Genomic DNA, 14159 nt, shown 5'->3' on the forward strand with positions numbered 1-14159 from the left:
GTAAGATGTCTTAGATTCTTTGTCTAGATCTGTTACTATTTCACCATCACACTATGTCACCATAAAAATATTAAAGGCCAACTCCTACTTCGTTAATGCTGATTAAAGCAACATGAAAACCTTCTGCAGGCCATGATCCTTGTTGTCAGGCCTTTGAAGTCAACGGATTTCTTCCACAGTAAAGTTCACCCAGAGAGAACTTGTTTCAGAATCTTCAGCTATGCAATACCAAAAAAAATGCTACCAATTTAATTTAGTAGATTAAAAAAAATGAGGTTCACAGATATTATGTGGTATGCTCATAGTCCTCAAATTGGAATTAAACCCAAAACTTTCTGATTGTCAGAACAGAATGAAGCTTTCAGGAACATGGTAAACATTCATCTTTTTTGTAACATTGCAACTTCATGACTGAACTTTGGATTTGCACATCAGATAAGGGGAATTTAAGTTTCCCTTTATTCTTTGACATGAAGAAAGAGAAGAAAAACATTCTGCTAAATTGAATTTAAACTTGTGTTTTCCTTGGAGGAAATGAAGGGATTAATTTCAGAAATGCATTATCATTTAATACTGGCATACTTCTTAAACTCAAAAGTATAACATATGTCTAGGACTGTATTTGACACTGCATTTGTGCATATACCATATTATCTGTAAAGTTCTTTATTACTATTTATCTTGTATATATATTATTTAGATAATCATTTATTCGCTGGGACTGTTGGATAACTTGCCACTTTACCCCAAAATTTCCTCAAGCATTTGTTGAGATAATGCATTCCCCCTTTCCCCAGTATTTCTGAAAAGAAATCAAATACAAGGTAAAAATTATGAATAATCCTCAAATATCACTGTGGTGGATGTCAAAATCAAAATTTGCTGTCAGATCAGTATGTTGCAAATGGCCTACAATGACAAAACCAGACTGAATCACCACATACATTTAAATATTCAGATTTTGCAGTGGTTTGGATTTGGATCTAAATTTGCAGCAGGAAAATAATCTCTATCTTCTACTAAAAAAATACAGAACTTTGCCACTATACAAGGCTAGAACCTTGTATAATTCTTTAAAGCATAAAGGTAAAAATCAGCAACTTGCCTTTTGTACAGCTTAAGCTAGCAAAAATCAGCCTCTGGAATTTGGAAGCCCTTCAACTCTATGTCAGGATCCCAGTGATGCCGTGCTTCTGATTAAAACAATCCTAAATTGTGTTTTTGCTGCAAGGGAGTCCATCCTTGCACGGAATGTACTGTTGCTACTAGAATTATGTACTTGATTACTAGCTGTTACTCATTAGCTTTTCATTGCATTTTCTTGCCCCATCCTGTTAAGAAGGGGAATGACAGAATGGCTTGGTGGCCACCTGGCAGCCAGCCAAGGTCAACCCACCATGATGTCAAGCTGGCAGGGAACACTTCTGAAAACATGGTATCAACTGCAGATCTGGGTTCATGTGCCTGGTTTCAGTCAGGCAACTCAACAATTTGCTGCTGGCTGTTCAGCTACCGAGCTATAATGCGCCTCAGTCTTCCCATACAGGCTGTCTATAAATCACTCAATTAGCAAGAAACATTGGAAAAAAGAGAGAAACATTGATTCTTAAGGTCTGTCTGCACATCTGTATAGTGTATAGACTCACTATACTTAGCATTGAAAGCAGTTGAACCATAGCAACATAAATCTAGTAATGGAGATTATCTTATGCTGGAGAAAAAATATCTAGTTTTGGAGTTACTCTGGCCATTATAAGTAATGGCACTTTAACTTTCATTATTTAAATGCTTTTGAAAATGTTAGAAACACTACTAGATGTTCTTCTAGAAATAATACAGCTCATTTTGCAAAAGTAATATTTTACAGAACAGAACAAATTCAATCCTTCCAGTGTGGGTAGATGAAAAATTCCAAAGGGGTGGGAAGGAGGGAAAAACCAGATGACGCTGGAAAACTGTGCCCAAATTCCCATTTACACCTTTAAAAATCTTGAGTAACTATTTAAACTTATGAACTGTAAAGCAATTAGAAGCTCACATGACACCAGAATCAGGCCCATGGATTCTACTGCATACCACAAGGATTGCAGGCTTCCTATTTCCATCACAAGCAATAATCTTAATGTTTGCTATGATTAAAAATAGGAAAGTGAAGCTATTAAAGGAAACCAGAATGTCTTTACACCAGCTTTTCTTATGGAAAGAAATGAAAATTCATATTCAAAAGATGACTTATACAAGAAATTGCAATGTGATCCTGACAGAAACTGAAATCATCCAAGGAGAAGGTATGGGAAAGGTGTAGGGAATAAATCACCAGGACCCAATGGCATTCTTCTGAAGATCCTGAAAAAAATAGGTTTAAAATGTAGAGATGTGACCCCTTCAATCAGCTCTCCAAGAAGAATAGAAATGCATCAACTTAGTTATTATTTTTCTTTTCCTTTTAATCAAAAGAATTCATGGAGGGTTTTGTTATTGATTGAGAGTAAACCTCACTTTAGTGAGAGGCAGGCTGCAGATCAAGTCAAAGAAACCAGAGCAAAAGATAGAAGAGCTTTTATACAGAAGAGGAGAATTCACATGAAACCAATTTCTGAGTGAATTTGTGCTCATGTGACTGAAATCATGTTTAATTTCTACTCTCAGTGATACACAGGATGCTGTGGTTATGTGCTAATCCACCAGTGCCCATATAGGTAAATCCACTTTGCATGCTATTTCAGTGGACTTCCAGCTGTAGCAAACCATTGAGAAATGAACCTCATTCATTTTTCAGGCACAGCAATGCCATTGCAAGTAAAGCAGACACATGGAGAATTCCTCTAGATTGATTTCTATACTTACTCCCCATACTGATGCAGCAACAGCTGGTGGCACTACGATGCTATAAAAGCTCACTTGTAATGCCAAACCCACTGGCACAGATATGTTACAGTTCAAGAAGTCACTGTGCATTTGAAAATCATTAAAAAAACCTTGACAATTCATCTAAGTCAATCCAATTTTCAGACAAAAATCAGCTACACCTACCTTTCCCCCCCCCCCCCCCCCATATATTTGCTTGACCTGATTTTTAAAACCTACAGTGATGGAGCTGTCAAAACTTCCCAAGGTAGCCTACACAGGGTTTAATTCAGCTTACCATCAATTAGCTTGATGTCTAACCTAACATTCTTGTGCTGCAATGCAAGCCCATTATTTCTCTCTTGATTCTCAACAGAGAACAGTTTGTTCATTTTCTCTTCACATCAGCCTTTCATGATAGGAGAAATGATACCATATGACCCTTAGTTTTCATCTCCCTTAGAGGTCTTCCTTTACCATGGTTTATAAAGATATGTGATCATTTTTGTTGCCAAAGGACCTGCTAATTTTCTTCAAGGGCAGTCTCCAATATACTACCTTAAGTCTTGACAGTGATGAGAAAATGTTATGATGCACATGTGAGTTGAATGTATCCTCACTGCTGGTACCCAATGTAAACTTTGGAGCATTACTGAATTTCATATTGTGGTTCATTACATTTCACGTAACTGTTTCTAACTCAAATCCTACCCTCTCAAGCTCTTGTACCATCACTCACTTAGTACTGATACAAATTGAGTAATCAGATCCTGTTTCATCAGTTGAGCCATTAGTGGGCAGAAACAGACCCATTTCTAGAATTTGACTTTCACATGCACACTTCCTGTAGAACAAAGAAATGCTGATAATTATTCTTTGTCTATAATTTTTCAAACATCTAAGTTGGTGTACCTGTGTAGCTTTGTACAGACTATTATACAATCTTGATTATGTAAGGCTCATGTGAATGTCAAGAATTTTACTAAAAAGAATGTTCCTTGAGAACCTAAGCTGACCAAAGCCTGAACATGATACCAAATAGCTAAAAAGACAAAGATATAAGGAAAAAAAATTCCAATGAACTCAGTTCGAGAGCGTGAACTGGTGTGATGTCAGGTATCTTCTACCATGCATCCTTAACACACAGAGCTCCAACGGAGCTCTGGGATACTGACTGACACACAGTTATAGTCACAGACCTAACTGATGTGAAACAAAGTCACTGTGTGGAAACAATGCTTTCTGCTATACAACACAGTATAAAGGCACTGATCATATACATGTAGCTAACTTGTATTGTGGTATTTAGCAGTCAGTGAGCTACAGTACAGTGAGATAGAGGAAAAAAATTAACAATACAGTGATTATTTTCCAGGGGAAGTATCAGATCAGTATTACTTAACACAATTTTCATTTGGGAAGGAAATGGAAAAGGTGATGATGGTGGAACATGCAGGCTACAGATACTTCAGTGGTGTTCTAAAGGGATTTGAAGATATTTGAGAGTGACAGCTCTGTCTGAACAAGAAGATGAACAAGGCAGCGTAGATTAAGGTCCTTAGTCATAGAACTGTAGATTATCCTGCTAAGCAAGAACATTTATGAAAAATACATTCACTAGATATCTGTCAATCTAACAAATTCAAATCACATTATGTTTTAGAAAATTACTTCTCCCTTCTCCATAAATTGTTCCTAATTAGCTCAAAAGATTCCTAATACTAACTTGGAATTTTATCTATGCTATTGCAAAATGCAGCATTTTTTGTTTCTGCAGTGATCAACTGCAAAATGGAAGCAGATCTTAAGGTTGGTGTCTTTGCTCTCCTTGTGAGAGAGGAGACCCCATCATACTCCTCCCTGCTCTGCTGCCTATTCAACTCTATACAGAATGGTAAATCTGCTATTCAGCTGTTGTAAAAATGGCTCAGAAAGGTTTTCACTTTCCTCATTTGAACCATGTTTAACTCAGGTCTTGATCATGTTTGCCTTTAAAATAACTGCCCCTTTTAAGGTTTGATTGTGATTCAGTTCCCTAATGCCACACAGGCCTGCAGGTTCCTCTCAGTGGCTGATGATGTCAAGAAAAAGCTTGGCAAGTGTCTCATACACACATGGGTTTTGGAGAATAATTCAAACTTAGTTCAGCTTCCCAGGTGCACAATTATTCCCAGGATCCTGTTTCAGTAGGAGTCACAGACATTTCCACAGCTTTGTGGAACTGAATAGAAAAACATTTTTTCAACGAGACAAAGCCACTTCCCTGCTAACATTTACATAATCTATTTCTATTCCAATCAGAGATATTTGCCAACTGTCAATGCATCTGTAGTTACCTGTGACATCAGCTTTGCATTTGACTTGATTACCAAGTCAAGTATATAAATGCATGAAACATTTTAACATGTAATGCTAAATGAACAATTGTGTGCATGTAATTAGTAACCCATGTAATTTATTAGCTTCAGTTCACTTATGTCCTGCATTCACTGACTGAAGAGCATGAACTAGGTGTAGAGATTCAATTTCTTCTACGGAATTATTTTTTTTTAAAGTGCTCATTTCTTATGAACACTTCAAAATTCATGACTTAGTAAAACTGAGTACTTTATATATAACACCATAATGTAGCTTTTAAACAGATGTTTTAAAAAGCATCAGGTTGTCATACATTTAAATGCAAAGTTATAGTCCTCTGCATACAACAGAACTGTGTGTCATTTTGCCTTCTGATCCCAAGTACCTTTACGCTCATTTCTCATTTTTTCAAAACTACCAGTTAGGAAAAAAAAAGAAAAAAAAAGAAACAAAAATAAAAGAAATTACAAGAAATGAAAGAAAATGAAGAGAAAATAGTATTTTATTATTCTATACTTTAGTTCCATAATGTGTGAAGCCACAGAGAGGCTGCCTTCTCTAGGGTCAGATTACCAGCTACTATGTCAAGCATCTGCACTATTATTCAGCAACCTTTCTGTTTCCTACAAGTCTCCTCTATGACTGAACAGCCATGTGCTTAAAACAACAGTACACCTACATGAAAAAGTGTGCTTGATTTATGGGAACTAAGTTACCGGATTAAGCCCCACTACCTGTGAAATGCTTACATTTTCAAGTCTTGCTGAAACTACTGGAACCTGAGGCCATTGCTGTGAAATTTATGGGATTAGGCAAATAATCTGCAGTATTTGTTTGGGTTAAATTGAGAGCTGCCAGCAGTAATGGCAGTTTCCCAACTCCAGGCAAAAGAAGAACTTATTTATGTATCTGACTGTACACTGCAACCAGGACTGGGTGCAAGACCGGAGTTGCCAATGTATTTTACATGGGCATCTTCAGGTCAGATATCTAAATGCATTTAGACAACGATTTCAGTGTAAGTTTGGTGGCTAAATATATTTAAAGGTTGTATATATGTGCTTCATAGAGCCCAAATTCAGCTCAACAGTAACCGAACCATAAAATTTTTGTGAGCCTCAAGAGATGTACAATTAGGCCAAGTTGTACCAAATCCAAATATATTTGTTTGGTGAGGAACAAAGAATTCCAGAGACAGTTCAATGCAAAAATGGAAGAAAACCATTCCTATATATGAAATAAATGACCAAAAAAGTTTAAAGAGGCTCTGTGCCTCCAAATAAGTCCAGATGCAAAAGTCTATTTACATTGTAAGTAATTATAATTCTGGATGCCAAAGAAAACTGACAGTAGAGATCTTACTAGCTCTTGCTTTCAACCATCACTGCAGACTGGAGAACAAATGAACACATGATCACCAATAGTCTTAATGCGATCACAAGATATCCACCCCTTAAAGACTGAAGAAACAAGGCGTTGCATGCACATGAAGGGAATCATAAATTAGGATTCTCATTCCCCAGTGAGCAGTCAAGCAACCCCAAATCAGATCTATGATGGTAAAATGCAGTGGGCTTGCTTTTTACCCTGAAAATCATCACCAAAACCATTTATTTACTTATTTATTTAGTCCTTGTCCAATGGCCTGAACCTTTTTTTTGCTGAAATAGAATACTTGATTCAAGGAAAATATTCTGGAGCACTATTAACCTGCAAGAATGTAGGTGGTTACACCTGAACGAAGTCCTATAATAATGCTCTAGAGCATGTAGCAGAGTTAGCATGGAAGTTAACAAAACCCAATGCTATGAGCATACATGGAAAAAGAAATAATCATTAACTTCTCCATAATGGTTTCAGCAGGAGAGATCTCATAACTCTCCATCACTGTAACTAATAAAAGGGATTAGTCCTGCAAATGCAGCCACCTGTCCTAGAACACTGTTGGTGAGTCAGACATAACAGATCCTTTTTGCCTCTCATACCCAGGGAAGTGTCAGGGGAAGTTCTGTATGGAGTGAATCCATTGCTTAAAGGGATAAAATACCTTTTCTCTTCAAAAAGGAGAGCATCACTATGGTTTACAGCATTCCTTGGCTTTCTGTCAGTGACTTGTCCATCTGCTCTTGACAGCTCTTTTCCCTGTCTCATTGCTGGTCTACATGGAGCTCTACAGGCTTTACCCTTTACAGAAGGGTAACTTTCTACTCTTGGACATTTAATAACATGCACTGTACTCAATTCTGAAATGATGAGCACTTGCAATTCTGTCTGCAATATACAGTATTCTGGGTACCTACACAAAGTGCACAAAAACAGGACAGCAACCCAGAGCAAACAGCACCTTTCCACTAACTGGGAGATTACTGAGATGACTAAGCTGGAGGGGGAACTTGCTTAACTAAAGGTGGTCATCCTCAGAATGCAGCAGATTTTCAAAGAGCTGGCTGAATCATGATGACAAACCTGCTCCTTTCAGATCTTATTGTGGCGGAAACCACGTTTATTAAAGAATAGATAGCAAAGGATTCAACTTACCAGTCTTCTTCACAGCCAAAATCTGAAGTAGAGCAGCTGCTTGTAAGCTGAGCATCTGCGACACGCTCAGTGCTGTTTTTCAATCTTGTGTAGTTTTTACGAACAATATATCCCCTAAAAGCTAAAAAACATAGTTATGAATCAGAAAGACTCTGCAGAAACTGAAATGCAGACTGGCATCTGGCTCTGCAGCACAGACCTGAATGTCCCCATCTTTTACTGAATTAGTGCACAAGAACACTTAGCACCTCACACGAGAAACTCAAATGTTGCAATGCTACCAACACCTGGAAATTCTACAGGACCTTAAACTCTCACTGTTGATCACTTGCCACAGCCCAGGCAAGGAAAACAGGCCTCAAAAACATGCCTAATTTAAAGAGGAAACCAACTCAGAATGTATTAAAATAAAATCACTCCCAAAACAACTTCTTTGATCACAACTTCCCTTTGAGCTAGTCATGTTTTACAGACTCAGAAGCTTTACTTTCTTTTATTGTGGGATAGTGGGGTGAGGAGCCAGATATATTCAGTTACAGCTAGAAAAATTCTTAATGTCTTCTCCTATTTTTTCAATTAACTGTAACCATAATAAAACATTTAAAACACCTCTCATAAAAACAGGAGAAATTTAGAGAGATTAGAATTTATACCATTCCTAAAAAAAGAGCAGAACAAAATAATCACAAAAAATACTACATTAAGTAGGAAGCATATAGTAGAATGAAATGGTAAAGAAAATTATGATTAGTAATTATGATTAGTATGGATTTATTTCCATCAACTGTCTTCGGGTTTGGGTACCTGAATACCATAATTATTTCCATAGTTTTATCTTGAATTTTTTACACCTGTGAGCACTAAGAAAGCTCAAGCACAAACCTCAGACAGCAATACATACTGCACTTAGGACAAAGGACTAAAAAGGTTGCAATATACACTTAAACTCACAAAATTTTAAATTTTATTTTTGTAGCATTTATTTCAAGCATTATTTGAAGTAGAAATACCCATGGAGAGAAAGAACTGAATAATGAAAAAAGTAAATACAGTATCAGTGCCATTGTTTCAGTGTACAATAAGCAGTTGCTGAATAAGAAGACTGAGGGTTGTGAGAGAAAGGAGCTGTTTTCTAGTTCAGCAGGACTGCAGTTTAAGCAGTGAGACAGTATGTAAAATAATACTGGAACTAAGCTGAGAAAATATGATTTTTGAAAAAACAAGTTTCATGTCTAGGAAAAGCTTCCAAGTACATGAAATGCATACAAACCAGAGTAATTCTGAAGACTAAATACCCAAAGGAGAAGAGCAGCCCCTCCCATTGGGGTCCAGGTTTACACACTACAATGGAAAGTAGGATAGACACAGAAATAAGGTCTAGGGCAACCTCATGTAGGATCAGGGTCATGATAACATCGTAGATTACCAAAAGAAATCAGGAGGTAGGATAAATAATGAACAAATTGAGGAACAGAGAAATTGATCAGAAGATTGACAAGATTCCTCTGTATCTCACACTTCTGATTTTTATGAAAGCACTGAGGTTTCTGGGATAAGAAGCAACAAAAATTGCCTTTTAATGAGAGGTAATGAAAATAAACAACCATTCACTTTACAGAATGCATGACAGAAGTTTGACCTGCTGAGGTGTTGAACCAAATACAGAGCTCAGGTATCGTGAGGCTTGAGGAACTTTCCTCCCTTAATAATCAGACTAGGAAAGTCTGCCTGTCTGGCAGAGATGAGGCAAGCTCTCGTCCCATGTGAAGCTTCCAACCCTTAACTATCCCCTAACTGACCAGACAAGGATCCTACTCTGCTATCTGCAGCAGAGACAGCTGGCCAGCAGTCACCTCTCTGCAGCTGAAACATGCTGAGTGTCAGTCAGTCGGTGGACTACTATAAAGAAGCACTGAAACAAATGAACTAATAAGATAAACTTCAGTTTTATCCTTAGTAGTTTCTCAGCTTTTAATAATTCTTTGCATGTGTGTGTCTATAAAATCAACCCTGATACATGCTGTGATTTTATATTTAAAAATTGTTTTTCTTTTTCTCAGAGACTCTTATTAATGTCAGTACAACCATTTTGGTCTTTCCCCCGTTCACTGCGTAAAAACCTGATACATCGGATTTAACAAACACAGTTTTTGCCCTATCTTCTTTGCCCTATCATAGGTATTTTCAAAATCAACTCCTCTTCAACACAACCTTCCCACAAGATGGTTTCTAACTTTCTTCTAAATTACCTTGTATCTGAAAGGTAAATGGTTGTATGTTTCCTACTTTTGACTCGTGGGACAACTGAAGTGCAGGATAAACAAACTTCTTTAAGTCTCTGGAAGCTTCATCAAGCACTAGTAGGACTGCATCTTTTCAACATTTATTAACAGGATCTATAATGTTTCAAAAGAAATGCATATGCAGAGAATTCTACTGGGGGAGTCTGAGAGGCTGGGAAGCTGCTCCATCACAGCAATTTGCATTACTGACTGGTGCTGGTTTTGACACTAAGCACTTGGCTCAAAGAGTGTGAAATTAGCAGACTCATGTTGCTACTGCTCCACGAACAATCACTGCATCATTGAAGAAGAATGATTACCAGCTGTCACCTCATTTTCACCTTATTCAGTCTATATTCCAAACTTTTCAGCAACAGTAGCTTTAACCCTCATCTTTACATAGCCAAAGATGACAGGATCTGAAAAGCAACATAGGAACTGAACTCAATTTTAACACTTCTATTAGTAACTTCGTGTTAAATGCTTTATGTGCCACAAATTAGGAAATGAATTTTTACTTCTTTTACTGATAATTTCTCACACGAAGAGAGTTTTCTGTCAGCTTCAGCACCTAGAAAACCAAGAATCTATTTACCTCAGGGAGTCTGAAATTCGGCATCTTGCAGTTATAAACTTTTAAGGTCTAAATATAAGGCAGTATACATTACACACAATACTGCACAATTCCAGATAGGAAAAGTCCAGGCATTTTCCTTCTGATTCCCACAGGAAGTATGTAATTACAGAGCAAATTGTGAAGCACAGTGTAAAAAGATCAAAGCTAAACAATCACAGGTCTATAAGAGAACTATAAAGAAAGGAGATAAAGTAGTTTTAAAACAGTAGAAGGATTAATTCTCAGTCATTAAAAAAAAAATCATGTGAAGCAGACTTTCACCACACAGACACAATTTTATTCTACAACATCACCTAAAATAGCTTATAACAGCAACTCAGAAGAGAAAGCTCATGCTTGCTTAAGAGAAGGCAGTTGATTTGCTAGGAACAGCACATCACTTTCTTAATTTGTCTAGTTAAAAGAGCATTCAGCAGCTTAACAGCATCTGAGAGAAATTAGAGCCCATGAATCTGATTATTCATTCCATGCCAAATTAATTCTAATGAGCAGTAGAAGGCACAGAGTCACATCCTTTGCTGGGTGCCATGAACACATCCCCTCTTTCACCTCTCTACATGGGTATTGGGTGATGCCTGTTTAATAGCAGAAAAAAACTCTTAAGTTCTCCAGCAGAAGCATTATGAGAAGGAAGTAATGATTTCCCTTGTACAAGCAGTAACTATTAGCAACAAACAGTGACTATTAGCAAGACTCACTAAGGCTGTCATCAGGTCTGGTGTTACTGATGCAAATCAACACCTGGACATAGAGCTCACAGAATCACAGAATATGTTGACTTGGAAGGGACCAACAAGGATCATCCAGTCCAACTCCCAGGACCATCCCCAAGAGTCACATCATGTGCCTGAGAGCATTGCCCAAACACTTCTTTAACTGTGTCAGGCTTGGTGCTGAAACCACCACATATCAGAGTCTCTGATCTTGAGATTTGGTCAAATAAAAAGGTGAATATGACTATGAAACTCTGGCAATATCAGCAAGGAAAAGGAAGATATTTTATTGTACATTGTCCCTTCCTGATTTTAGCATCAAATCTAGTAATAACAGTCTCCATTTATTCTCCTCAAATTCAGAAGAGAAAACCAGACATTTGAACATTGACAGAGTTTAGCTCAGAGACAGGGACAGAATATAAATCCCCATGCTTTAATACTGTAAGGCCTTCTCACTTTTCTAAAATGCTCCCTGCATATGAGCATGGTTACTAGAGACATACTAAAGATGAATTACTGGATGTGCTAAGCTAGTACAGAACACAGTGAGATGGGAGAATAAAGTTAACCAAAGCTGTGCAGCCTATTCAAACTAGTCTGGTTTACCCTGACTGTGAAATTAAGATAATATGATAAATCAGATCAGCTGCCACTAGGAGAAACATGTCCTCAAATTTTTTTACACTGATAATGTAGTTAAAAGAAAGAGAACTACTAAAATAAAAAAGGAAAATGGATCTGCTATTTAGGCGTCATTTTCAAGAAAATTTTTAAGACTACACTTTTAGATATATTTATCAAGTGCTTAGAAGTTTTTGGAACATTTAGCTCATGTAATTCTTAGACCTATACAATGGTATTAGCTGAGAACATGTACACATACACATACATAGTGATACAAATAGATGAATAAATATAGGAATAAATATTCAAAAAATACTTCCTTGTCTTCTACTGAAATAAACATTCTATTTTTGCTGCTAAAGTCCAAAATGTAACACTTCTATTAAAAGCTTACATTCATTATAAATGTAAACCAGTAAATTGCAGCTGTTCTCTGTCCCTCTTTTTTTTAATTAAAATGGAGTAAATTTTGCCAGAAGCACATGTCAGAGATACGTGAGCAACACTGCACCAGCAGAAGTTACAGAGAGAAAGCAATTTACAACGGGATGCTTCCTTCTGAACATCCATCACTTTTTATTTAAGGAAAAGAGCCCAAATCTTGAGTTCTTGATAAAGAATTTTCTAATACAATATGACATATGGTGAGTGTGCGAGCACGTGTTGGAGGAGGAGATGGTGGCTCAATGGATTAGTCATTTGCCTTTCACCTCTGGAAGCATAGTTAAACTCAGTCTTGACCAGAGCTGCACAGTATATTCCAGATGGCTAAAGTGGGCCTAATTAAAATGAATTCAGTGATGTCACCTCAGATCTAAATGAATTGCATGCACCATTCATTTGGCATTTTGGCAACGTCAGTTCACAAATAAAATAACCAGATTTAAATCCTCCCTTAAGCCTTTTGGGACAAGTCACATTGCATGGAAATACATGCTATCATAACTAGAAAACATATTTTCATAATTGTATTATCTGTTGCTTTAAATTCTAATTAATTCATTATTCTAAAACAAATAAACATTTAATGAGACTTTCATGTGAGGTAAATCAATGAAGCAACATTTCAGCCAGATGATTCAATGGATATACACTGATTTAAACCAGCTGTGAATCTGGCAAAATAATTTTTAAGTCTTTGACAATATATTTTCCTCTTATGTAGATGTGAATCAAAACACTATAAATTCCAATTACAAAGAAATACTCAGAAGTGCAAAGTATTGTCAACTCAAACACTTAACACAAAATCTTCCTTTACAATTTGTCTCTGAGTTAAAAATTAGCATTTTCTAACCTTCACAGCTTGAGAAAGTGTGACTGGAAGTAGGAGGAAAGACCTTGTGTACCCTGTGTACCATTTTAGCCATGAGTCTAATAACAACTCTGTCTTTTGAGAGCATGAGATGTAGATATGCTGAAGTAGGGTAGCTTTTTCTTCCCCATTTAATTTAAATTCACTAATACTTTCTTTCCTAGCGAGCGTTTACCCCCATCTGAAATAATGACTTTTTTCTTGTAATATAATACACTCAGGAATTTTATCCTCATGTATATTGTGAGGGTTGTTTCTTTTCTAAGTTTGTTTTTTCTTCCAACATTTCTTCAATGGATAGTGAACTGCTGGGCCCACAGAGATCTCCAGACCACCAGCTCATGTATTTGAAAGGCATCTGTTTATTTTTAAAATGCAAATGCAGCCTACCTCAAAGACTGACTCGCAAGAAATGAACAATCTGAACAAGTCAAGAGGTTTCCAATCAGGAGCTGTGTTCCTCCTTTATATCAGGCTATGATCACTTGCTGTCAAAACCACTTAAACAATATCCTGGAACCTGAATGAAGTCCCCCCACAATTAAAATGAGCAAGATAATCCTGCAAGAATTATTCAGGCAAATCATTTTTCACACAGTTTAAAGTAATGATAAGGTCATTTACAAAAGAAATCAGCGCCTTTGAAATGCTGACTTGTAGACAGAGGACTGCCTGGAGGAGGGCCATAGATAACAGTGAAGACTGGCCTCCTAGCACTACCCTTGCAGTCTTTGGAACTGATTCTGATGAGGAGAAGGCCCAATAAGGTTAATACCCCTACTTTGATCTCTGTCAAAGCGTACCAGCAAGAATTAATTTACATTTCAGATGAAAAAGGTTGA

The 14159-nt window shown here is 36.9% G+C and overlaps 1 protein-coding gene across 1 annotated transcript in view; it reads right to left on the reverse strand.

Moving 5' to 3' along the window:
• The window catches only part of MYO3B (myosin IIIB), a gene marked incomplete at both ends in the record, with an annotated part of 202185 nt that overhangs the window by 45608 nt on the left and 142418 nt on the right, over nt 1-14159 (reverse strand). The window contains one exon of the mRNA XM_082285588.1: nt 7744-7864. Within this exon, the coding sequence (XP_082141714.1) occupies nt 7744-7864 (121 nt within the window). The remainder of the gene's footprint in view (nt 1-7743; nt 7865-14159) is intronic.

This window comes from Coloeus monedula (genome assembly GCF_965178545.1).
Source record: "Coloeus monedula genome assembly, chromosome: 7".
NCBI lineage: Eukaryota > Metazoa > Chordata > Aves > Passeriformes > Corvidae > Coloeus > Coloeus monedula.